The sequence below is a fragment of the Polyodon spathula genome, chromosome 6 (genome assembly GCF_017654505.1).
Source record: "Polyodon spathula isolate WHYD16114869_AA chromosome 6, ASM1765450v1, whole genome shotgun sequence".
In the NCBI taxonomy this organism is placed as follows: domain Eukaryota; kingdom Metazoa; phylum Chordata; class Actinopteri; order Acipenseriformes; family Polyodontidae; genus Polyodon; species Polyodon spathula.
The window spans coordinates 39,467,592-39,493,952 of record NC_054539.1 but is presented as its reverse complement, the minus strand read 5'-3'; the positions used below and the strand labels follow the sequence as shown (position 1 = coordinate 39,493,952).

At 38.6% G+C, this 26,361-nt stretch overlaps 1 protein-coding gene across 2 annotated transcripts in view; it reads right to left on the bottom strand.

Moving 5' to 3' along the window:
- Positions 1-26,361, bottom strand: part of LOC121317175 (fasciculation and elongation protein zeta-2-like) — a 91,022-nt gene that overhangs the window by 18,378 nt on the left and 46,283 nt on the right. For both annotated transcript variants that reach the window (XM_041252827.1, XM_041252828.1), the window contains exons 3-5: positions 26,078-26,194; positions 17,389-17,533; positions 1,817-2,085 (exon numbers count right to left, since the gene is read on the bottom strand). In XM_041252827.1, coding sequence (XP_041108761.1) covers positions 1,817-2,085; positions 17,389-17,533; positions 26,078-26,194 — 531 coding nt within the window. The remainder of the gene's footprint in view (positions 1-1,816; positions 2,086-17,388; positions 17,534-26,077; positions 26,195-26,361) is intronic.

The window sequence follows — 26,361 nt, the reverse complement described above, 5'->3', positions numbered from 1 at the left end:
ATTTTAGATTTAGTGTGGGATTAGTTTTGTATCTCTGCTTAGGACTAAATTAGTCTGTTTGTCCCAGGGGTGAAAATTATATAAACAGAACACTTAAGCGAGATTGTCCTCTGAAAACAAAAATTAGTCATACAGGAAAAGTGTATGAAAAACATATTTGATTAGTGAAATAATTAATAGAACAGGCAAGATATGCACGATCAGAAACTTCTACTAAAAATACAGTACATCCCCATGCACAACCATTTCTTTATCTTCTTAAAAGAAAATACTGGATCCATAAAACCCTCCATTTCTTTTACTAAGGAACAAGTGCAAATGCAGTTAAACATGCAGTTATTATTATTATTATTATTATTAGATGGTGATCAGGGAAAGTCATTTTAAATGAACCTCATGACGAGGTCAGTACAGTACAGTAGGTGTGACAGGACGTTATGCCAGCCACAATTTTACTAGCTAGGATTCAAGATCAGACATGGTTTTAAACCATGGAATATTTTATATTAACAAGTAGTATTTAAGAGTTGCCTTGCAGCTGCCGAATACAATGAAGCCCTTGAAATCCAAATAAATTTAATTGGAAAAAACAAGTATTAATAAAAATAGTTTTTTCCACACTGGTATTAAAAAAAAAAAAAAAAAAAAAAAAAACTCAAAAGCAATCACATTACTAAATGGAAGCTAGCTTCCTTTGATCTTGAAACTAGCAGTGTTACATCTTGTATCTGAGTAAGGCACTGGAACCCACACAAGCCTGAGCTGCTTTGCCTCAGAGGGGTAGTTCATCCAAACACACTGAAGCTCTTGGTGAGTCAGGCCTTGGCAGGACCGAAGATGTTCTGGCAGAATGGACTGAATCACATAATGAGAATGCATCAAGTTTCCAAATCGCTACAGAGCTGTTGGCCAAGTCTAAAAGAGCCTTCAGTACATATTATTGTCCAGGATTGTAACATTGTCTTTTTGGGCAGTATCCTAAAATGACCTTCTGCATAAACCACAACACCAAGTTTACTGCTGTTCTCACTAAAAACAACCAGAGTGGTTCACAAGTTTTTCTTTGGTAATTGGTAAAAAGAGAAACTACATTCCATCAAACATGTCCTCCACCTAGAGGGTAGAAAAACACCCTAAAAAATACAAAAATTAGAGGACATGTGCCAATAAATATACTGTACAGTTGTAATTACAGTTCTCCCTCGCTTTAAGGCTCTTGATTATAACGTGCCTCAGATATAATGCTCCTACAGCATGTCCCCAGTTCCCAATACTAGTGACTCATGCACTATTTCTACAGTAAATACAGTATCGGTATTGTTCAAACTGTAAACAACTTTTAAGTCTAACTTCTGTTTCTGTCTCCCTTTTGACACAGTATCTGAACTGAAGAAAAGCTGCGCTGATTACATGGTGTTTTATGCATGGTTAATTCAAGAAAAGTTATATTTTTCCTTCACTATATGTGCATTATAGCGAGGTAGTTATTTTATTTTGTATTTTAGTCACATGTGTGTTGTTATGGTGTCCCACAGCGCACCCCACCCCCTCCCCCATTTATAAAGCTTTTCAGTGATAGCGCTCATATTGTGTGTCCCACGAGACACGCGTTATAGCGAGGGAGCACTGTACTCAAAACACGTCAAAAGACCATGACTATACAAACACACAAATATCACCACTAGTTCTGCTGTTGAACAGGAAAATTATCCATTGGGAAGAAACAACTGGTCATAAATCCTACACTTAAAGCTGGTTTGCCTTAAACCCCTGCCAGGGATACATCTAGCCCTGATCCCAGTAATGCATGACTCACAGTTCCAGGCATGTGACTTCTCTCCTGCTTGCCATTCTGCGGGCTCCCGCTCTTCAGTTTCTTCTTCTTCTTGACCATCTCGCGATGCTCTTTCTGTTTGTTCTGCACCTCGATGAGCACCTCGATGAAGCTGTTTTTGACCTCCTTCTCAAACTCCAGCTCATCACGCAGGGCCAGCTGCTGGATCAGCTCCTCAGAGTAGTCCTTGATGGCCGTTTCAATCTCCTCTAGCAGCTCGTTTAGCTCTGCCACAGACATCCGCTTCACACCTGCCAAGAGAAACACAGTCTGAGCTGGGTTTACACGCATCAACAGTTATGGTGGTATAGCTTAGAAAGGTGTAGAGAAGCAGTCACATAAATCACAGAAATACGGTAAAACATTGTTAAAATAACAAAACACAGTTAAAGCAAGGTAAGGAGGAATATAGTACTCTTATCAGTCAGTTGGTAAGACTTAACAACCAAGTGCCTCTACAGCACTTCCTTCACTCCCCAGCCAGAGAAGTGCATTTATCCAAACATCCCTTTTAAAGTATGCATAAAAAGGTATGAAACACAACCTTTCTGATTTACACACCACATGTTTTTGAAAAAACAAGCTCAACCTAAACCTGCTTTGTTATTTGTTGAACATAATTGTTTATTGGATTGTGTACTGCTCACTAATGAGTGTATTTTCAAAGCTTGGTACTTTAATATTTTGAGTAAATGTAGTCAATTGTAACATTTTCTACAGTATAAGTCAATTCTTGTGTTTCAACTTAAATGTTCTATTTTACTCAGAAGTTTTTCGAGTAAATACAAAATACAATGGGATTGCTTTTTTAGTTTAATAACTATTACTTTGCTCAACATAAGTACCAATGTTCAGACAACCATAAATAACTGTAATTCTAGAAAAGCAAAAAACTATTTAAAATAATATGTGAACTGCTTCTACCTGCAGCAATAGTTCCCTGCTAGATTATATTATTGTATTCTTCTCAAAGCAATTTGTCTTTGCATTTGCTTTAAAATAGAGCACATAGCCTTTTCTTTTTTTTTTTCCTTTTTAAAAATTTAGAATCTCCAATTATTTTTACTCCTGATTTTTTCCCAATTTGGAATGCCCAATAATTATTATTTTTCTCCTTCACCGTGGCAATTCCCCACACAACTCAGGGACCCAAAGCTCAGTTGGCGTCCTCCGATGCCACAAGCCAATCTGCGTCTTTTAACACCCGGGAACTCGAGAGCGAACGTCTGCAGGCTACTGGCCTCTGGAGGACAAAGACCAGCCCAGCAAATCTCCGGCCCCAAGCTCCTGGCCTGTAGAGGTCGTCACAGAGCAGTGAGGAGAAATAGTCTAAGCCAGATCCCACCTCCCCAAACCCAGGAGTGCCCCCACATAATAGACAGGGCAGAGTTTGACATTAACCATGGCCCTGTGGCCTGGGGCCAGTAGAGAGCACAGTTTGGCCGATAGTTACGAAGCACCACAGGCCTGATGGGGCCAGTTGCATTTAATTAGTGTGTGTATATATGTATGTATGTGTGTGTGTATGTGTGTATGTATATATATATATATATATATATATATATAGTGCATATGGCTCCCGTTTCATGAATCGAAAAAGCTGAAAATTTATTTACAAACCATTTTTAAAAAACATAACTACGAAATAATCCTAACTTTCCCGCCGCACGTCATATTTGATGTACAGTCAGAATCTGAGACTGCGTATCAAAGTGCTGTGTTGGTACTCGTTCCCACAGCAAATCTTTTACAAATCAGGTTTTCTACAACTAAGCAACCAATAAGCCAAAAGGAAAGCTCTGAAATCAATAAACCATAAAGAATGTAAATTATGAAAAAAAAAAATGAAGACGAACATTTCGAGTGGAGGCTTCATTATGACAGAGAAAAAAAATAAGTAATGTTTTGCCTTGTTTGGCGTAGGTTTCCCAGACTTGCAGATAAAACAGCAGCTTTATTTGTTGTGAATTCAACATTTTGTTTACATCATATCCAGTCTCACAGTAAGATTTCCCGATGGATACCCAGATACGCAATCGAATTGTCTAACTTTTTGATTTGGGATCCGGTATGCTCATGTCAAAAATGCCATTCACAATCTTTCCAGGACTTATTGGTATCACTCAGCAAGATTGGCGCTGACTTGGGAGTTACTACAAAAGCGACAACGCCCTAAGTAGGATTGTTATTTTGTGTTATGAATATTGTTTTATAGGGATGAGAATTTTGAGGGTGCAACCTTTTTGTGTATTCTATTACCCGAACTCTGGTACCTTATGCAACCAAGAGAAAAAGGCAAATGCGTGTGCACAAGCAGACAGCATAACAGGGTAAGCCGGTAAAGTTTAGCCAGGTTCACAAACTGTTCAAACAATGTCCAAGACGAGATTTCTTCGCTCTGTACCCTATTTCCTTAGGCACAAGTTATTTTTTCTTTTGTTTACTGAATTAAAATACAGAGAACTCAAATGAGCAGCAACTTCAGCGCGTATCTCCTCCAATTAAAGCAACAGTAGCATAACATTGCGCAAACCACCAAATAATTTTTTCTGAGGTGTACTCAGAATAAAATATCACCTATCATACAACAACCTAAATATTCTACATCTGTTTAATTCTAACAAATAAAATGTATAACATAATCTTAGTGTAAATATTGTAACTTGGTCAAAATAGAAAATACATTCCAACAATACAATAGTTTAACATTACTATTTACAACTAGCTATCAAGTACTGACATCAGATGAATCGAAGTCAAGTTACTTTGTTTATTCAATAACCTATAAATAATTTAAAAATAAGGAATATTTGCTATAGACATGTTAAGTGGCTGAAGTTCCAGATATTGAAAGGCTTTGTTTAGCCACTTTCTTTTGAGATGTGGGCTCTCTTTGGTTACCGTATACAGTTAGAAACATACTGAAAATAAAAACCATCATGAAAAAAAATATATAAATATATTGGGCCAGATAAAATTGCATCTGGGCCAGTAAAAACACTAGCTCAGTGGCCCAAGGGGCCAGTAGTTAAAAATCTAAACGTACAGCCCTGCAGGATATTTGTCAACATGGGTTTATAACACAAAATGGTTTGGAATACTACAATTCATTTCAAGATTGTCTTTTTAGAAAATGTTATCCAAGGCTAATGTTTTGCCGAAGTATAAACCTCTCTCATTGTGTTCAAGAAGAATAAAAAACAGGATATTATTGTGTTATCTTGTCAACAGTGTTACATGTTTCCCTTTCCTTTTTCTATACTCAGAAGGGAAGGGCATGTTATAAATAAAAAATGTTAATACACCAAAGAATTGTAGCTGTATATATCATTTTACAGGACACCAAACACATTACTGCCTACAATGAATCAGGACTAAAATAGCAACAACAAAAAAGCTCATCAGTTCAATAAATTTGTAGAGGGCACCAAGGCCACTAAACTTAAGTCAAGGCCAAAGTGTAGGATGTTGTGCAATTTTGCTTAGGATTCCTACATACAACCAATTACTAGCCACATTTGTTCAGAAAACGCATTTTATTTTGGCAAACACTGACTCTGTACAGTTTTAATTTTATGAACTGTCATGTGTGGCTACTTGCTTCTGGTGTCAATTGTGTTTTAATTACAAAAGATAAGAAATTTTGTCGACGGCGAGAGGGAGTTCCTAGGGGGCAATGCACAATTGGCTGAGCGGCGCCTGGGTAGGGAGGGATTAGATCGGCAGGGCAATCCATGGTTCAATGCGCACCAGCGATCCCTGTGGCAGATAGGGCGCCTGCGGGTCTGCAGTGGAACCATTCAGATCTGTGCTGTCCTCCAGCACTATAGGTATGGTGACTGCATTTGGCAGACTGAGGTAGCCGTGCACAGAGAGGCTGCGAGATCCCTGACTGGGAAATTATAAACCTCACGTGCAATACGGCTAACTGCATTGCTGTGGACAGCTCCTTGTGCTTAAGGCATTGGCTTTTAGTGCTACATCATGGGAACATTCCGTTCGATTTTAATAGCATATATTCTACAAAGTTTAACAGAAACTAAACTTAGAAATATCGTTTCTGCTGTGTTGCACATACGGATTAACCAAAAAATATTTTACTTTATCATAAGATGGACAAATAATGATAATAAACAGTAATACAATGTAAAAAGTATTTCTTACCGTTGTGGTTTCGTAGTGGTAAAAATAAGGAAATTAAACTAATGGGATAACATTGAATCCTATTGAGGGGTAGATGTACTAAAGTGTTGCGTCTGTCAAATAAGTCAGAAGTCTCGGGTGAAATGTACTAAACAAGCGCAATGCTGTTAGCGACTTTTAAGGGAATGCTTTGCAGCAGCAGTTTTTCTTTGAGGTTAAGCCATAGATGAATTTGTAATTATAGGCGTTTCTGCATAAATTTGCAAAAAGGGAGTGGAGATAGTGCAAATGAGTGTTTCAAATATTATAATAAGATGTACTAAAGGTGCCGACAATTGCATGTTTTAAAACAGTAGCAATTGCTGCTGGCATTTCCCAGTTCGCTTTTTCTCCTGTGTTGACAGTTGTACTCAATGTATTTTTGAGATGAACACCCAAGTACCTAATTTTCACTAGTCAGGCTGTACTTCCAAGCCTTGAAAACAAATTTCTATGACATTTCTGGTTTTCCCAGCATGTTGGGAGCAATAGACTGCACACATGTGCCACTAACCCCTCCAATATAATGAGTCTGAATACCAACCAATATTATAACTGTTTAAAAAACCTGCATATCATCATAATGAACAGCACTACTTGCATTCTCTAATACAGAATACAAAAAATTCGAACCTGTGATATGATTTCTTAATAGGACAATGAACTCCACACAGTGAACACCCGATCTCCAACCAAGAGATCATTGCAATATAGTCCTTTTTGGTGTCAAAGTCTGTATCCTTCCCTATAAAACCCACTCCAAATATGCACTGTTGTCCAAATTTTGAAAAATAAGACAGTAAAAAGGGGGAAAGGAGGGTGGGATATAGGTGTGTGGAGTTCATCATTCTACAAAGAAATCATATTACAGATAATCTTCGTATTCTTCCCTCAGAGTGAACCATACCATGTACACAAGAGGGTAGTAGGTTAAATACTAGTAGAGGATGACACAGATAACACTGAGTGAGCAAAAGTAGGTTCAGAGCAAGACACATCTAAATTATAAATGTTTAATAAAAGTCTTGAAGGAGGCCCAAGTCGCAGCATTGCAGATGTCCTGTAAATAGGGACAGATTTAAGTTTTGCCCAAGTAGTAGCCGATCTTATCCTTACAAAACTGGACATACGATGCATTGATGACCAGGGCTTGAAGTTCACCTACTCTTCTTGCTGATGTTAGAGCTACTTAAAATGCTGTTTTCTATGTAAGAAACTTGTGTTCACAAGTGGTCATGGTTCAAAACGGTAGTCCCATGAGTTTCCCCAAGTACTAGGTTTAGGTTCCACTGCGGAACAATGTGTTTTCTTGGGGGGGTCTTGGATGGCTAATCCCACTAATAAATCTAAAGACTATAGGATGAGAACCTACCGGGTGACCTTCCCAGCCAGGTAAAATGCTGAAGATCGCAGCAATATGAATTTTGCTGGAAGAAAGAGAGAGACCCGAAACAGGTGACTGAGGATAAAAACTCAGGCAGAGAGATCGATGTATGGTGTAGGGATTTTGAAATGCAGCAGAGTACACATTCTCTCCATTTGCCTGTGTAAGCATGGAAAGTGGAAGGTTTTTTTGATGTAAGAAGGATGTTTACCACTTGCTCCGACAGTCCTTCTTTCTTTAACAGTTGCCATTCAACGTCCCGGTAATTAGTTGTAATACTGACGGATTGCTCTGGGACAGCAGACTGCAGCTCACTGGTAGGTGCAGGGGACTGGCCTCACCCATTTCCAGGATTTCTGAAAATCCAAACTTTTTGGGCCAGTAAAGAGCCATCAAGATGAGGCTGGGTTTGTCTCTCCTTACCTTCTTGAGTACTGATGGGATTAGTGGCAAGGGTGGGTATGCATACATTAGGCTTCTTGACCATGCAGAAAAACCATGGCTGCTTCCTGCTGTAAACAGGACCAGAAAAGTGGTTGCAGAGTGTTTTCTGTTGTCGCAAACAGATCTACTTGTGGATGACCTAGTGTGTTGACTAGCCAGCGTAGTACCTCTGGGAAGATCTGCCACATGTGGGGTGTCATCTCTCTGCTGAGTGAATCCACAACGTTGTTTTCGGATCCGGGTAAATAGCTTAAAGTAAATAGACCTTAAAGTAAAACTAATGATTTGTTTTAGGTAGAATGTAAGTATTATTGCTTTCAATTCATGCTTTGAGTTAATGAACACTATAATAATTGCTTGTTGTATGTGATTTATACAAATTGATGTGGGTTTTACAAGGCAATCATCATTCTACGTTTAAGCTAGAATCCAAATTTAGCTGTCTTGATAATAGATCGTCTAAATGTAAAGAGTGTCTATCTCGCAAGAGTGAGATACCTTGCTTGCATAAGTATTCAACCCCTGAGCTGTGGAAGCTCCCAGTTTGCACCCATGAAAGAAATTGCCCTAATGAGGACACAATTACCTTACCATTGGCCTTCACCTGTGAACCATTAAAGTTGCTGTCACTTTTTCTGGATCAAAACCCCGCTGTTGAAGGATCACTGGTAAGGCTGTGAATCTGAAGCAAAATGAAGACCAAAGAGCATTCTACAGAAGTTAGAGATAAAGTAATAGAAATGTATAGATTAGGGAAAGGGTGCAAAATAATATCCAAGTGTTTGGATATCACAGTGAGCACAGTTGGATCAATAATCAGGAAGTGGAAGCTGCATCACACTACCCAGGCACTGCCAAGAAAAGGCCGTCCCTCAAAACTCGCTTAAACAAGAAGGAGACTTGTGAGAGAAGCCACAAAGAGGCCAACAATCACTTTGAAGGAGCTACAGAGTTCAGTGGCTGGGAGAGGAGTAACGGTGCACCAGTCAACCATATCAAGAGCTCTGCATAACACTGGCCTGTATGGGAGGGTAGCAAGAAAGAAGCCGTTACTCATAAAGCACGTCTGGAGTTTGCCAGAAAGCATGAGAGTGACCCAGCTGCGATGTGGGAAAAGGTTTTGTGGTCAGATGAGACCAAGATAGAGCTTTTTGGCCAAAACTCAAAGCGATATGTGTGGCGCAAACCTAACACTGCCCATGCCTCAAGAAGCATCATGCTGTGGGGATGCTTCTCATCAGCAGGGACTGGGCATCTTGTTACTATTGAAGGAAGAATGGATGGAGCAAAATACAGGAAACTACTGCAACAGAATCTGCTTTAGTCCGCTAAAAAATGAAGCTTGGGAGGAAATTCAAGAAGGTGAATGTCCTACAGTGGCCCAGTCAAACTCCAGAGCTCAATCCCATTGAGAATCTGTGGCACTATTTGAAAATTGCGGTCCACAAGCGTCGTCCAACCAACCTGAACAACCTGGAGCAAATCTGCCAAGAATGGGCCAAAATCACTCCGACACTGTGTGCAAAGCTGGTACATACTTACCCCAAAAGACTTAAAGCTGTTATTGAAGAGAAAGGTGGCTCTACCAAATATTAAATGTGTTGGGGTTGAATACTTATGCAAGCAAGATATTTCAGTTTTTTTTCTTAAAAATTTCCCAACATAAAACCAATGTCACCTTACAATAATTGATTTTGAGTTTCAGTGTTTTAAAATAAAATATTGAACAGAACGAAATTTCAATGTACCATTTGTAATTCAGTAATATGAGAGAATTGGTCAGGGGTCTGAATACTTTTGCAAGCCACTGTATGTATATGTGTGTGTGTGTGTGTGTATATATATATATATATATATATATATATTATATATATATATATATATATATATATATATATATATATATATATATATATATATATAGACACTACCACACACACACACACACACACACACAGTAATTCCTCGTTATACGAGCATAATTAGTTCTTTGAAAACTGCTCGTTAGGCGAAATCTCGTATAACAGAAATGAAATCCCCACTGGTTCCCATGTTAATCTTTGATTGGTTCCAGAGTCCAAAAAATGTCCTCTTCAAAACCCCAAATTCCCCTTAATAAAGGGCAGAACAATATTTAAATATGAAATCACTGACATTCTGTATCAATTATTAAAGAAATTTGATCAGTAAAGTTGTTCAGTAAATGACAAATAAACAATCTCTTGCTGTATGCATGAGTCCCCCACAAATAAAGACCGGGGCTGACACAGTTTTCTTTCAGGCGCTTATCATAGTGTTAGAAAACGTACATTATAGTAAATATTAATGATGTTCTAAAAACGGCAACAATAAATAACGCAGTTATGAAAAAGAAAATTAAAAGAGCTCTCTTCTCGTAAGAGCGAAAATATGCTTGTTTAATGGAAAAACAGGTATTAATTTCTGTGTCTCGTATAATTGAAATCTCGTACATAGGTAGCTCGTATAGTGAGGGATTACTGTGTATATCAGTCTCATATACATATATATGAATGCTTGCTTGTTGATGTAACTACATCAGCAGGTTGAAGTAATTAATTTTCTATAGTGTTCAGAGCTGTGGTAGATTGAAGTGAATTTAGATAAACTGCAGGACAGTATAAATTGGAAAACAGTGCTTAGAATGCCAGCCATTCTAAGCGTCAGCCACACGTCCTAGGGCAGTATGAGCTGTGGCAGTCAGAGCAAGGACCTTTTCCAAATCTCTCCCACTAGGACACCTAATGTCTGGATCCCCTGAACAAAGCGTGCTCACTCTTTCTTCTCTCCTAGAATGAACACTGGTAAGTACTTGCTTCAGATATCATTGCTAACGCCCTCTCCCCCTGTACTGCCTGCTACAAACTGTAAATTCTCCTTCCTAGATTGCCGTTCTAACAAATCTCTTCAACGAACTTATAACTGATACTAATCTTGACGACCTCTGTTTAGCAGAAATCTGGCACTCTATAAATAAGCAATATCTACATCTATCCACTCCAAACAGCTACTCACACTTTCACAAGCCATGCCTCACTGGTAGAGGTGGGGGCACTGCTGTTATTGCCAAGTCTGTGCTTGCTGCCTAAACTTTTTCCCCAGCCTTCTCTTCGTTTTTAGCATCTCACTATAAAGCTCCCCTCTCCCATGTCCCTCACCCTTGCTGTTACCATCCATTATAGAATAACTCTAATTTTATTGCTGAGTTCTCACAATTCCTCTCCCTAATCTGCACTTCACCTGACAAATTTCTAGGTGATTTCAACATTCATGTCGACTTGCCGCCTTCCACTCTAGTGACCGACTGTCATTTTCCTGGACTGTCTTGGACTCTCTCAAATCTGTCAACGTTCCCACTCACACCCGTGGACACACCCTGGATTTCCTTCCATCCAAAAATCTGTTGAATCATATAATACTCTCAGAATGCATCTCTTCTTCCCCTCTGACTGGTACTCTTCCCGTCTTCGGTCGATAATGCTGTGTCCCTCTAATGCCAACCTAACTCAGATCAGACACAGTTGCCCCGCTTACAACCAGAACAGTGAACAAACATCACAAACGTCCATGGTATACCCTCAAACTTTGACTGCTTAAGTGCAAGTCTGAGTGCAAATGGAGGTCATCTGGACTAACAGTTCAGAGAGAGATTTGGACCAATCACTTCAGTAGCTACAGTCATGTGCTCACTGCTGCCAGGGACATGGTAAACCAAATATTCTCTTCAAAACCATTGATCAAATCTTGCATCCAGCCATCGATAAATATAAATCATTCATCCTCCTCTCTTACCTGCCTTGACTTATCTGCTTTCTTTTGGAATAAAATCGACACCATTTATTCTACGCTCCACTGCCACCTTCACTACCCTCCGATTGCCCCTGTTGCTGTCTCTTCCTTCTCTCCATTATTGATGTCTCCAGCCTACTGTTGAAATCAACTACTGCCACATGCCCCTTGGACCCCTGTCCAACAAATCTTGTCCACCTCTGCGCTTCTGAACTTGCTCCTTCTTTATGCACACTCTCAACATGTCCCTGGTTTCAGGTCTGGTTCCTGCTGCCTTCAAGACTACCAGAGTAATGCCAGTACTCAAAAAGCCCTCCCTTGACCCGGCTGTCTTATCTAACTTGTGTCCATTATCCAGTCTTCCTTTTCGCTCCAAAACTCTTGAAAGGGCTGTAGCCAGCCAGCTGATGAAACATCTCACAGATAACAATTTGTTTGAATCTCTGCAGTCTGGCTTCCGACCGCATCACAGTACGGAAACTGCTCTGCTCCAGACCGTAAATGATCTTCTGCTTAATGTTGATGCTACTGCTCCCTCTGTCCTTGTCCTTTGACCTAACTGCTGCTTTTGATACCATAGATCACAGAATTTTCTTGATCGCCTTCAGAAGTATGCTGGGATCTCTGGAACCTGTCTCTCCTGGCTGTCCTCTTACCTATCTAGACGGATGCAGTCTCTTTTCTATGAAGGAATGCAGTGATGACGCTAACCTGGTCACTTGCGTTGTGTCTCAAGGGTCTGTTCTTGGGCCTCTTCTCTTCAACATCTATATGCTTCCCTTGGGTCACCTCATCCGACAACACAGCCTCATGTTTCACTGACACCCAGATCTACCAAAAACTAGACTCTGGACGTCCCTTTGCCATGGCTCAGCTCTCTGCTTCCATACAAGACATCGAGGCCTGTGTGTCTGCCAATTTTCTTCAGCTCAACACTAACAAATCTGAACAACTTCTAGTAGGATCGAAAACTCAACTCAAGAATCTCAATATTGCTGCCTTGGAAACTATCTGCTGCTGCCTTCCCCCACTGTATGAAGTCTTGGTGTACTTCTGGATAGTAACCTCTCCTCTGATGCCCAAATCTCCTCTGCAGTCAAATTCTCCTTCTACCACCTCTGAAATATCTCAAAGATCCACCCCTACCGTTCCCTCCCAGATGCAGAGATGCTCTGTCATGCATTCATCTCCTCTCAACTCGACTACTGCAACTTTCTCTATGGTGGTCTTCCGTCACGCGCCATAACCGATTGCAGCTGGTTCAAAATGCCGCTGCTAGAATCCTTACCAGAAGTAAAAAACACGATCACATTACACCCGTCTTGCCCAGTTGCACTGGCTACCTGTAAAGTTCAGGATTACTTTCAAAATTCTCCTGATTGGCTACAAGTTCCTTCATCACAAAGCTCCAGAGTATCTCTGTCCTTGCATGCAAGCTGATGCCCTCTGACTCAGGATTGCTTGTTATACCGAAGCAAAAGTGGACCACACTTTGACAGCGCTGTTTTTAGCTTCATGTCCCCGACTCTCTGGAACTCTCTCCCAGCCTTAGTGTGTGTAGCTCCCACAGTCGCTCACTTCAAATCAACTCTCAGACCTTCTTGTTCTCTCTTGCTTTCAATTCTCTTTAAGCGTGATATCTGTTATTAGCTGTTGTCTAAATTGCTACTTCAGGTTTTTCACTCCATCTTATTCATATGACTCTGCATGACACACGCATCCACAATGTTTAGAACTCACATCCTAGCCTTGTATTTAATGTATTTGCATTGGGGTTTTTCACTGTTTGTATTTAATGTACTATGCCCTGTATAAAATGTATTATGCATTGTTCCTCATTATCTTGTAAAGCGCTTTGTGATTGTGGTGCAATATGAAAGGCGCTACATAAAATAATGATTGATTTTTATTGTGCACCTTCCAGCACCAAGCCACGAGAAAGACACACTGTATCTCTAATGAAGGGCAAACAGAGGGAGAGGTGCTGTTAGGTTAGACTGAGCTCAATATGACTGCACTTCCAGCAATTTTCAAATTACATGTGTTCACTGGCAGTGTCACTGTGTGATTTTTTCCACCCCATGCCAACTCAAAAATGTTTAAAAAGAAAAGAGAAGGGATGTCTAAAGTGGCAGCAAAGTGTTCTAAGATTTAGCTAATGTTCAGGTAAGCAATGGGTCCCTGTCAATAATAACACTGTGTAACACATTTTGTTTTTTTTTTGTTCCTGGGTAGTAAGTGTTATTTCCTAATTGCCTATGCCTCAAAAGTATAGAAAATGGCTATTATTCCCCACAAACTTTGCTTTTGTGACCAGGACAGTGATATTTTGAAATTTACCTATTTTCCAGAACATTCAAGATAGATTCAGTGCTGAGTAAACTTGGAGTAACTTCTAGAACTTTCCAGCAATATAAATAGTAATATAAATACAGGGGCCTTAAGCCCACCAGTTCAGTTTAGTTCCAGCTGCCTAAGTGGATACATATCTGCATTTTTCTGAGATGGCATCAAGAGGCTGCAATGGTGGCATTCCTGATGGGTCTCCAAGGCGGTTTTACCAAGTTTCCCTGCTATCTTTGCCTTTGGGACAGCAGTGACACCAAGGTGCACTACCACAGGCGGGACTGGCCAAAGCGGACCGAGTTCTCTGTGGGGAGGAACAACGTCAAGTGGGAGCCACTGGTGGACCCCCGGAAGGTGCTGATGCCACCACTGCACATCAAATTGGGCCTTATGAAACAATTTGTCAGAGCTCTAGATGAGGAGTCGGCAGCTTTCAAGTACCTTCAAGACTTCTTCCCTAAGCTGTCTGAGGCAAAGGTCAAAGCCGGTGTCTTCGTCGGACCACAGATAAAGAAGATCCTGGAGTGCAATGAATTCCCCAAAAAGCTCACTAGTAAGGAGAAAGCAGCTTGGAGCAGCTTTGTCGCAGTGGTTCGGGGCTTCCTGGGCAATCACAAGGCCGAAAACTATGTGGAGCTGGTTGAGACTCTGGTGAAGAACTACGGCACAATGGGCTGTAGGCTGTCCCTCAAAGTCCATATCCTTGATGCTCATCTTGATAAATTCAAGGAGAACATGGGAGCATACTCGGAGGAGCAAGGCGAGCGCTTCCACCAGGATATACTGGACTTTGAACACTGCTACCAAGGACAGTATAACGAGAACATGATGGGAGACTACATTTGAGGGCTGAGTCATGCAAGTGATTTACAGTATAATCGTAAATCTCAAAAAACTACTCACTTCTAAATCTTTTGTAGTCATTTTTGTATTACTTTAGTATAAATACATGTTAATTTGGATTCGTATGTTGTTTTTTTCTGACTTTATGTGAACGAAAAGACCGTTTTCTCATTGGAAATAGGTAAATTTCAAAATATCACTGTCCTGGTCACAAAAGCAAAGTTTGTGGGGAATAATAGCCATTTTCTATACTTTTGAGGCATAAGCAATTAGGAATTAACACTTACTACCCAGGAACAAAAATTGTGTTACATAGTGTAATAATAATAATAATAATAATATGATCTTACAGTTGTCAAGTAGGCCTACAGTATTACAGAAAGGACAAGATTAGACTGAACTGTGACAGAACGGGCTTAAAATTGCAATAATTTTAAATGCAACGGTGCTACACACACACACTCAAACTTCTTTCACGTCTTCAGTGTATATAAATTGCTAATTTATACAGACATTTCAATGACCATTGCTTTTTGGAATTGTGTTATTCCCCCAGAACTAAAAATAAACACACAATAAAGTATACAATTATTAGTTTTGCTTCAATATGTACACCAAAAAAAAAAAAAAGCAGCAAGCAGCAGCTCCCTGCGTTACGAATCAAGTAGGAGATATAACATAACAGTAATAATAAACACAATCTTGAGAAGTGCATCGATTTTTGTTTTCATTTAGTTTGGTGTAATACATTCTCACTACCTTACATAGCTTTGCTTTTTTAACTAATAAAGCGTGTGCTTTCACGAAAGTGGTAGAATGTGTAGTATGTTTAAAAACAGCAGTTTTTTTTTTTTCCCTGAATTGAATGTCCAGCAATGCATCACAACAAAACTGTAAATCCTTTGCCACTGTACATTTCAAGAACTGTGAAGCTATATAAAGTCTCTCAAATGTAAACACTGAACATTATGTACATCCAGCTGTTCATCATCGTGATGTAGAGTACTCTCCATTGCATGACGAAGTTTCTATTTCAACTTTTTTTTTTTAAAGCCGTATTGTTTGTACAGGGTTTGTAACAGCAGTTAGCTGTTAACTACAGTAGCGCAGACACTGCAGACCAGACAACTCATTTGACCACTATCTTTATTAAACTCCAGCCACTGGTAAATCTTCAGCCAGTTTGCCTGAAAATCTATCTTTAACTTTTCCTTCACTGATATTACTTATTTGTGCTGTTGTATCACTAAACCTCTAGTTAAATCTATGTAAAAAGTCACCATGGTGTGGTCAAATCATTTTGACGACTAAAAAACTTTTTTTTTTAGTGGGAAACATAAAAGTTTTCATTATGAAAGTTTTAGTTTTTAATTTTTTTTTTTTTTTTTTTTTTTAAAATTTTATTTTTTTTACAATGGAAAAGTGACCTATATGTTATTTTGTAACAATTACTGCATGAATCATCCAAAAAAAATGGGTTTGTATTTGTTTGAAGTAAAATTTCATCAACATAATAGGCTCTCTGTATTTCTTTTTTGTTGTTTTATGAATGAGTATGAAAATTGCCTTCATGCCCTTGGGTTGGATTTATGTTTTCCCTTTTTGCCCCCTAGAACTGCCTTGGTGCCCCTGAATCTTCACACCCAATGAAGCCAACATTGCCTTGCCCTTCACGACCTTAACTTCATGCCCTGCTAAAGGGTTAATGAGCAAAGGCAGACATGGTAGCCTTCTGGAGAGAATCTACTGCAGGTAAATACATCCTTGGGGCCTACAAGCTATTCCGTCGTTCTTCAAGAAGCAACACTGTTCAATTATAAATATTCACCAAAAAAATAAATTAAATAAACTCTGCAAAGATAATTTTGTAGTTGTACCTGCTGGTGTTTTAAAAGTTATTTATTTATTTAGTTTATCCACATATATTAACATGGAAAGATAAGTTTGATTCAGGTCGAGCCCTCTAAATATTATACTTGAGGTAACTTCTATTTCCTCTTTACCTGTATACCATGTTGCTCTTTAAATACTTGAAACACTTTAAGAGGCTGAAAAGGTACAATGGTGCTAAAACTTTCCTTTTCTGGACCTGAACTTACCAATGTTTTTATTCATTTCTTACGGCTATTTGTTATATTACAGTTTTACCTTAGTTTGGTATGTTTTAATTCAGACAATTCTAATCCCTCACATATGTTTCTAGTAAATAGTTTTATATTTAAGTTGCTTTGCAGCATTTAATGCAAGAATAAAAAAAATGGTTTCAAATATGCTTATATTATCATCCTCTAAACTGTGTCTCATTTTTCAAAACACTGTTCATGTTGTCCTCCCAAGGAGTCATGAATAATTTGGAAAATGCTGGTAAGTGTCACGCAATTATAACCCATCACCTTCCATTTCAGATGCAATGTTTCAGTTTTTACTAATTTTTACTTTTGTGTGTGAAATCAGCAATGAACCCTTATTATAATAACAAAAACCAAGGCCCTTTTTAAAATGGTTTATTTTTTATTTTGAAAGGCCCTTAAACATCCCGTTTACTCACGTTCTTCAGCACTGTTGTTCGTGCTGGACCTCTTGAGTGTCTGTATCTCTTGAGAGAGCAATGACAGTCTGTCAGACTGTGAGGGCGTCTCGTCGTCTTCTGGGTCTGGAGACTCCTGCATCATTTCCTCAATTTCTTCAATTACCTTGCCAAATAATAAAATACAGGTTCACAGTTACACATTTGTACTGTGCTGCTTTTTAAATCACAGCTGAAAAAGCAAAACCAAAAATAACAAAAATCTTCAGCTAGGTGAAAGTTTGCATTCATCACCTATCTCTTACATAGGACTGACTTCAATTGCGCACCCCCCCCCCCCCCCCCCCCCCCCCCCCCTCCCATGAACTGAATCTATATCCCTGTGCAATCTTATTTGTGAGACAGTAGCACACAGTTTCCTATTTCTTACATTCGCAGTACAACTGTAACATTATTTTACTGTTGTATGGTGAAAAAAATGCTCTATCCAGTCAGAAGTCTAGACCCTTTTCACACAGACAAGTTATTACAGCTCAAAGCCAGCACTGAAGTGCCATGTAGGCTGTGTGAATTGCCTATACTGGCACAGAGCCGACATTTTAGGACGGCTCTGAACCACCTTGTAAGGAAGTTCAGAGATTACACAGACCCATTTTAACTGACTTTGTGAATATCTTAGCTGGCACTGAAGCGCTACAGTGGCCGTGGATTAAAAGGCAACATCCCACGTGACTGTATACAAGATGTACATAGAGATTCAGTATGTTTTTATTGCAGGCAGCATTCGTGGTATAAACCATAACATATGGTATTTTTGTCATAGGCGGATGCAGGGATAACAAATACTATATGTCATGACATCTCTTGTTTACATCACGAATGCTGACGTCAATAAAAAAAAAAATTAAAAACACACCTCTATATACAGTTGCACTAGTTGGTTTATGAAATTATATATATTTTGTTGCCTTATAGCCTGGAACTCAAATGCATTTTATATATTTATATATATATATATATATATATATATATATATATATATATATATATATATATATATATATATATATTTTTTTTTTTTTTTTCGTTCATTCATTTATCTACACATCCTACCCCACAACTTCCAAGTGAAAAAAATATTCTAGAAATTTGTAGAAAATTAATTAAAAATAAAAACTGAAAGTTTGGTTGGATAAGTGTCCATCCCACTTGTAATGGCAATCCTAAATTAGCTCAGGTCGCATCAATCGCATTCAAAATCACACACCAAGTTAAGTGATTAAATTGCAGTGATTCACCTGACTTCTGGATAAATTCAGCAGTTCCTGTAGGTTCCTTCTGATGGGTAGTGCATTTCAAAGCAAAGACTCAACCATGAGCACCAAGGCGCTTTCAAAAGAACTCTGAGACAAAGTTGTTGAAAGGCACAAATAAGGGGATGGGTATAAAAATATATCAAAAGGCCTTGAATATCTCTTGGAGCATGATCAAGACGATTATTAAGAGGTGGAAGGTGTATGGCACCACCAAGACCCTGCCTAGATCAGGCCATCCCTCCAAATTGGATGACCGAGCAAGAAGGAGATTGATCAGAGAGGCGACCAAGAGGACAATGGCAAATTTGCAAGAGCTACAGGCTTTTATAGCCAAGATTAGTCAAAGTGTGCATATGACAACAATATCCCAAGCACTGAACAAATCTGACCTGTATAGTAGGGTGGCAAGGAGGAAGCCATTACTCAAAAAACCCCACCTTAAATCCCCTTTTGAAGTATGCAAAAAAAACACTCCAGAGATTCTGTACCCACGTGGCAAAAAGTTTTGTGGTCTGACTAAACTAAAATGGAACTTTTTGGCCTAAATGCAAAGCGTTATGTTTGGTGCAAACCCAAAACTGCGCATCACCCAAAGAACCATCCATACTGTGAAGCATGGTGGTGGCAGCATCACGTTATGGGGATGTTTCTCATCGACAGGGACTGGGGCTCTTGTCAGGACAGAAGGAAAAATTAATGGAGCAAAGTACAGAGAAGTCCTTGAGAAAAACCTGCTGCCCTCTGCAAGAAAGCTGAAACTGGGACGGAAGTTCACCTTTCAGCAATGCAACGACCCAAAGCACACAGCCAAAGCTACACTGGAGTGGCTAAGGAACAAAAAGATAAATGTCCTTGAGTGGCCCAGTCAGAGCACTGACCTAAATTCAATCGAAAATTTGTGGCATGACTTGAAGAATGCCGTCTATCAATGCTCCCCAAGGAATTGAGAGCTGAACAGTTTTAGAAAGAACAGTCAAATATTGCCAAATCTAGGTCTGCAAAGTTTGTAGAGACACACCCAACAGACTCACAGCTGTAACTGCCGTCAAAGGTGCTTCCACCAAGTATTGCCTCAGGGGGGTGGAGACTTATCTAATTATGATCTTTCAGTTTTGTATTTTTAATATTTTTTTCTTCTCAATAAAAACTTTTTTCCCCTTGTGGAGTATGGTATGTAGCTAAGTGGAAAAAGTCCTCATTTAAATGCATGAAACTCTGAGGCACTGACCCAACAAAACGTGAAAAAAGTTCAAGGGGGTGTAGACTTTGTATAGGCACTGTGTGTGTGTGCCATATATATATATATATATATATATATATATATATATATATATATATATATATTGTAAACGATCCTCGCACTCACGGAGTTCGTTGCCCCTTTTAAAGTAGACCCAGGACACAGAAACGGAATTGCTTTAGCGCTGACGCGCACTTTTAATAAACATAAAACAAAACAGAAATAAACACCTAACTCCGTTTTGGAGCTCTCACTATACACCAGCCGATCCCTGACTCACACACAGGACGGCTAAGCCGTTTACCTGACAAACACCAAAACACAAACGGGCTTCTCTCAACACTCTCTTCAATACGACTGGACACACACGCAGTCGGGCTCTTCACTCAGCCCTTCACCTTCAATACGACTGGACACACACGCAGTCGGGCTCTTCACTCAGCAGCCCCGATCAGTCTGGCTGCCTCCCCAAATACCCTGCACCTGTCTCTAATTTATAATTACGATCAGGTGCCGAGGATTAACTAAATCATTAAAACAATTACACAATTAAACCCCATAACACCCAAATGTGCATTCTCACAAGGTTTTTAGCAGGGAAGGATTTTAACCCCCTCCCTGGTACCGGTAATATAGTGATTATGATATATATATATATATATATATAGATATACTACGATATATAAACCTGATGGGGATTTAAAACTACCAGTAGTATACCAGTGTTTTTTTAATTACTAGTGTATGTATTTGCAGTGCAGTATGTCACAATTAGGAAGAACAAAAAAAGATCTGGTTATTCAATTTTCATAAGATGATCATAAAAATAACTAATGTGAATGTAGCCATGTCAGTGGTATACATACATATTTTTGCTCCCTGCTGTTGCCTGAACAGCTGGAATTTTTATTTTTAATTTTATTTTTTTTAAATACCTTACTGCCTTCTTTACAATGTAATGTCTATAGTGTTCCTGAAGCTCCTGCAATCTTACCAGGTTGTTATATTGTATAACTGAAAATTAAAAGCAAACAAAAACGTAGCTAAATCCACTTCATCAGCTGAAGACAAAGTAATTTTTTTGTGACTTTTGTTGAAGTGGTTTCCACTGCCATAAGAACAAGCTGTTGAATGTTTGAAACATTCTCACGACCCCTTGGTTGTGTGAAAGGGTTAGGATGGTATTATACTGGCATAGATGCTGAACTGTGCGAATGGGTCTTTTAAGAATTTGAGACGTCTGAGATGGCTCAGTCCTGGCATTTGTGTGCGAAAGTGGCTTCAGAGTTCTAATGCCTTCACACCTGACAATCCTAAAAACTGGTACAGTATATCATGGTCAAACAACTCCTTTGCAAGTCCTTCTTGGCCACATCTCTCCATCGTAACTACAAGTCTTCCCAGTAATGTGCACTTCCTAGGGAAGCAATATAAACTTACCTTTAACCCCTTCAAAACCCTTTCTTGACATTTACCAACCAGCAGCTTCTGTTAATGACCGAAGTATTTTATACTCAATGACATACTTTGTCCCAAAGACATTGTTGAAGTACCAGTATAATAAATTACTGAAAGGAAGGCTTCTTTAAGTTTTACATAATACATTTTTTCAGCATGTTCTTGGCTCCTGCTCTTTGAAAAAAAGTTATAAAAATCTACTGTACCACAAGAGCCAGGACACATTTGTATCGCACTCCAGAAAACCACTTTTATACCTGTGTGTGAAGCAGTCATCTGGCTCATGTTTGTGGTATGTCTTGTGTGTGGTTGGCCTGTTTCGGTATTGGTAAAGCTTGTTAAAACGTCGAATTTCCCAAACATATCAGTACGAATAAAACAAAATTTATATAGGATAAAAGGTATATAAAACCACTCACTATTTTTTATTTTCTTACCAAAAATAATAATTTAGTTGATGCACATCAAGAATATGAACTGAAAGGCGGGACCGAGTAAGGCGCAGACTTACCGATCTACAGATCACGGTGTCAGTTGAGTCACCAGGGAGAATTCGAGATCTACATCAAAGTGACAGTCAGTAGTGATTAGGCAATGCACCCTTTAATCGTCCAATTCCAGAAATTCCATTCGAAACGATATAAGCATATACTGTGAAAGTTCCACTTTCAATGATCAAACAAAACTTTTACTCCGTGTTCTCCCTTTGTGAGAATTGTCTCCGTATAACATGTAAACTCCTTCGGACGGAGCCTTTTTTAAAGTAGTTTTTTAGGTCGTACAATAACAGTCGGCCCAGTGTCAAGCGTAGACAGGGTGAGTCGTCACGTACGTGGTGATTCATCGTAGTCTTAGGGTGATCAGTTGGTCAAGTCAACATCTCAGTCTTTGTTCAGAGTCGTAATTAAAGTCTAAACGTATACTTCCACGCAGTAGCAGCATATTTTCTTAACCCATGTCACCAGTCTTTGCATTATTGAACCATATGCATGTCTCAATTATAAATAATCTCTACTTTCTATTATTCTTATCTTGCTTTCCTAATATCACATATTTTAGTGTGTAGAGTTTTTTTTTTTTTTTTTTTTTTTTTGTCATTTTCAAACATCTGGGTCACTGTAAAAAAGTTAGCGATTTATATGGCGGTGTGGTGGGGGGGGGGGGGGGGGGGGGGGTAGTAGACAAAACAAGATTTTTGCTTCAGTAAAAATCTATTCCTACTTAATTAATACGGCTGAAGCAAGACAGGGGTGGACCTCAGACTTTGATTAAAAAGTTTAAGTTAGTTCTGTTAGTTCTATCTCTAGTTTTGTTCTGTGCATATTATCTTTATTATAAAACGTATAGCTCCACTGTGACCAAAAGTTATTTCAATTAGAATGTTGGTAGCCATGGCTTTGTTGCATGTTGAATAAATAAGATGTGTCTCAACGGCATAAAGTCAGTTTTCTGTTTTTTTTTTTTTTTTTTTTTTTTTTTTTTTTTTAAATGGAAAAATAAAAAAAAGATTGAAAAAACCTGGAAAATTCTTACTTAATTAAACAAAACAAGTGCTATATTACATGTATGGAATGAAAATGTATCTTGCAACAAAGCCGGAATATGGAATGGTAATGTAAGCCTATAAAAAATGTACATTAATATGAGTTTTTGTTTCAATATGGTCTATGTTCATAAATCATTTTCAACCAAAGTCAAAAATATGCACTTGAACTACCTAGGACTGTTAAATTAGAACGTGAAAAAATGTATCTGACACTTACAACTTATTTGTTATTTTCTAGCAAGGGGAAAAAAAGGTCAAAGCTTTATAAATATGGCCCTAGAGTATGTTTTCTCCAGATCTCTTGGAAAGCCTGCGAGTCAGGGACATTTTGTATTGTACAGAAAAAGGCCTTTTTTTTTGTTTTGTTATGGTACCATTGATTCAGGCAAGTTGCTTCTATATTTAACCATTCTATATGACTTGTTTTCATCAGGCAGACATTCAGGTTCTACTTAAACAATTACAACTGCAAATTAAATGGTTTAATTGTTTTTCCTCAAGTTAGTTTATTGCAAAAAGAGTAAATATAGCTTTTGTAAATTGTCAACAAAAATCAAGCTGAAATAAAACAGCCTGCTTTTATCTACTTGTTTCCAGCACACAGATTTCCAGCAACATTTCGTATGCCTGCATTGACTCTCCATAGAATTTTTTTGCCTAAATCTCTATATACCACATTGCTTTGCACGCAGTGAGACGGAAGTCTCCATTGAAAATCAGCAGCGTCGAGTATCTTGTTAAATAGAATATCTATCTTTTGAAAACGCCCTTCTAAATATTATTGGCTGAAGCAGTTTTAAGGGAGGCTGGATTTTCATTGCTTAAAATATTAGTGTGCGCTCCCATTGGCTAGAAAGGTTGCAGTGTTTTCAGCACAGTGCGAGATTGACAGTTGGAAATTTGTCTTGTTGGGAAGTTTGTCTGGCTAATAAGAAATTTGCAGGTCCGAACAGCCTTTAGAATTAATGAATTGATAAATTAATGAATTATTAGATGAATTAACAAATATGTTTATGAATTACTGTATGAATTGACAAGTTTCTGGACGAATTGCTGGACAAATTGACCAATTCACGAATTGACAAACAAATTGGCAAACTAACGGCTGGATATTTTTGGCACAAATGGCGCTCCATATTAAAGTCTGTTGAGGGCTGTACAGCAAGGCTTGGCTAGTAAATGGTAATGTCTGATCAATACATGTTTGTGGTTGTCTGACCTAAGGAGTGTACGGTGAAGAGGTGTAGAGCCCATTACCCAAGTTATTTTTACCTTGACAGATTGACATCACCACTCTTAAGTGTAACAATAACTAAAATTAAACTAATAACTACAACTATATGTAACTATAATAAAAAAAAATAGCTATAAACTAAAAAAATAAAAAACAAAAACGTAACACACTGCATGTGCCAAACTATTTTTCTACATAAAACCATTGTGTACTTCCAATAGCCTGCAGAATATCCTAACAAATCATTTTTTAATTAAAATATTCTTTGCTTTTTTCATTATTTTTAATACTGGCTTTAAAATAACTAAAAAAAAACCTTTTCTGGATGAGTTTCAGTTCATTTTTCTGACTTTACATAACTAAAAAAAAAATAAAAGGCTTGCTTAGTCGTGCTTCAATTAATTTGAATGTTGCTGCTAATTGCGCAATTATTAAAGTAACTGTCAAGTGCTGTAGAAGGAGGCATTAAAGAGAAGGAAGTGTGGAGTGTTCCTCTGACAAGACGTTTCTCCAGCGCTTTCGATTTTCAAGCGTGGGTACCCAGTTGGGAGGTCTCGGATCTGTGACCGCTGATGGACATAGGCAGTATTTGTATTAAGTAGGACTGGGACAATGCATCGAATCGTTGGAATAAAATAGCCAACGATTGTTGGGAAAAAAAAATGCATCTATCAGTTCATTAATAGGGCTGTTTTTTATTAGGACCGCCACAATTTAAATCTACTCTTATTCCTTGCCTTGCCTTGCCTTTCCTTTGGTACAACAACAAAATTCCCCCACCCACTACGCAGCACGTACGTTTTCAGAGTAATAAGCGTGAGAATGTCGTCAGACGTTCAGTAGTTTTTTTTTGGTTTTTTTTTTGTTTTTTTTTTACAAAAAGAACAAAATGGAAAGGTATAATACAGTGTTTGTGGAGTTTTAATGAGTTTCTGTGGCATACCACCAACCTGTGGGATCATTTAGTAAGACAGCACCCAACAAAATACAACAGCGGGAACACAAGTAAAAAAAACCTTCAGTGACGGCTTATTTTGGAAAGAAAGTTGATCAAAAAAGCGTGAGAGTAACTGAAATAACAGACCTGAACGTGGATGTTATCACCTAATATATCAGACCTGTTGGTATAGTACAGGGAGCTGTGTTTACAAATCTGACTGTGACTCTTGCTCTGGGCTATGAAATGCGCAGTCGATAGACAATCTCCAAATTCATTACCCTGGATCACAAATGTGCAAAGGAAAAGCTTTGACAGGATTTAAGTCAGGTGTGAAATTCAATGTCCATCACTACCAATGTATGAACAAGCATGGCACAAGAAGTGTTTAACAGTTACCTGCCATTACATTAAGCAAAACTGGGAACTTAAGTCAAAAGTATTGCGACACAAAAATTATACAAGACACACACAGTTGTGAATTTAGTCGACTACACAAGTAATAGCTTGTTTCATGACAACGCGGCCAACGTGTGTAGAGCAATGTCTTTGCTTTCTGCAAGTGAGCGTGCTGTGTTACTTTTTGGTAGTGTGCCAAGTGTAATGCAAAAGAGTGGCCGAGGACAGTGTAAATTATCAGTCTATTTACAGTTATTTAAGGGGGGGGGGGGGGGGGGCGGGACTGAATTTGTAATTGTAATGACGTATAAAAGGAATTGTAACCTGTGGATCAGTGAGCTTACCTTGTGATGTACCACCACCTGTGTAACCTCCCGGGCTCATGATAAAGTTCTACCTACTACAAAGACAACGGACTGGTGTGAATTCCTTCCTCCGACATCAATAATGACAATCCTTTAAACACCACTGCCACTGGCTCAGATACACAATGAATTACTGTAGCAGTTATGACAAGTACTGTGAGGTACTATTACCTAAATAACTGATAATCTCTACTGAATGGCTGGGATAAACATACCTGTTCTGCAGTGAAAAGCGGCTCATCGTTTATACAGGAGACAATGATGGAATGCATGTCCAGCTGTTCCCTCAACTCCTCATCATCCGACAAGTCAAGATTTACACTGTCAATTTTCTGTAAAGAAAATTTAAATGGTATAAGGGAAACGTTTGAGTCATCACTAGGTTATCCTTATCATAATACACAGGAACTTCCATAAATTGGAATCAGAGTCTTTGGGTTTAGTATAAAGGCTGTAAAAATCTACATTTAACTGAACAAATCATTTTTTTTAACATTAG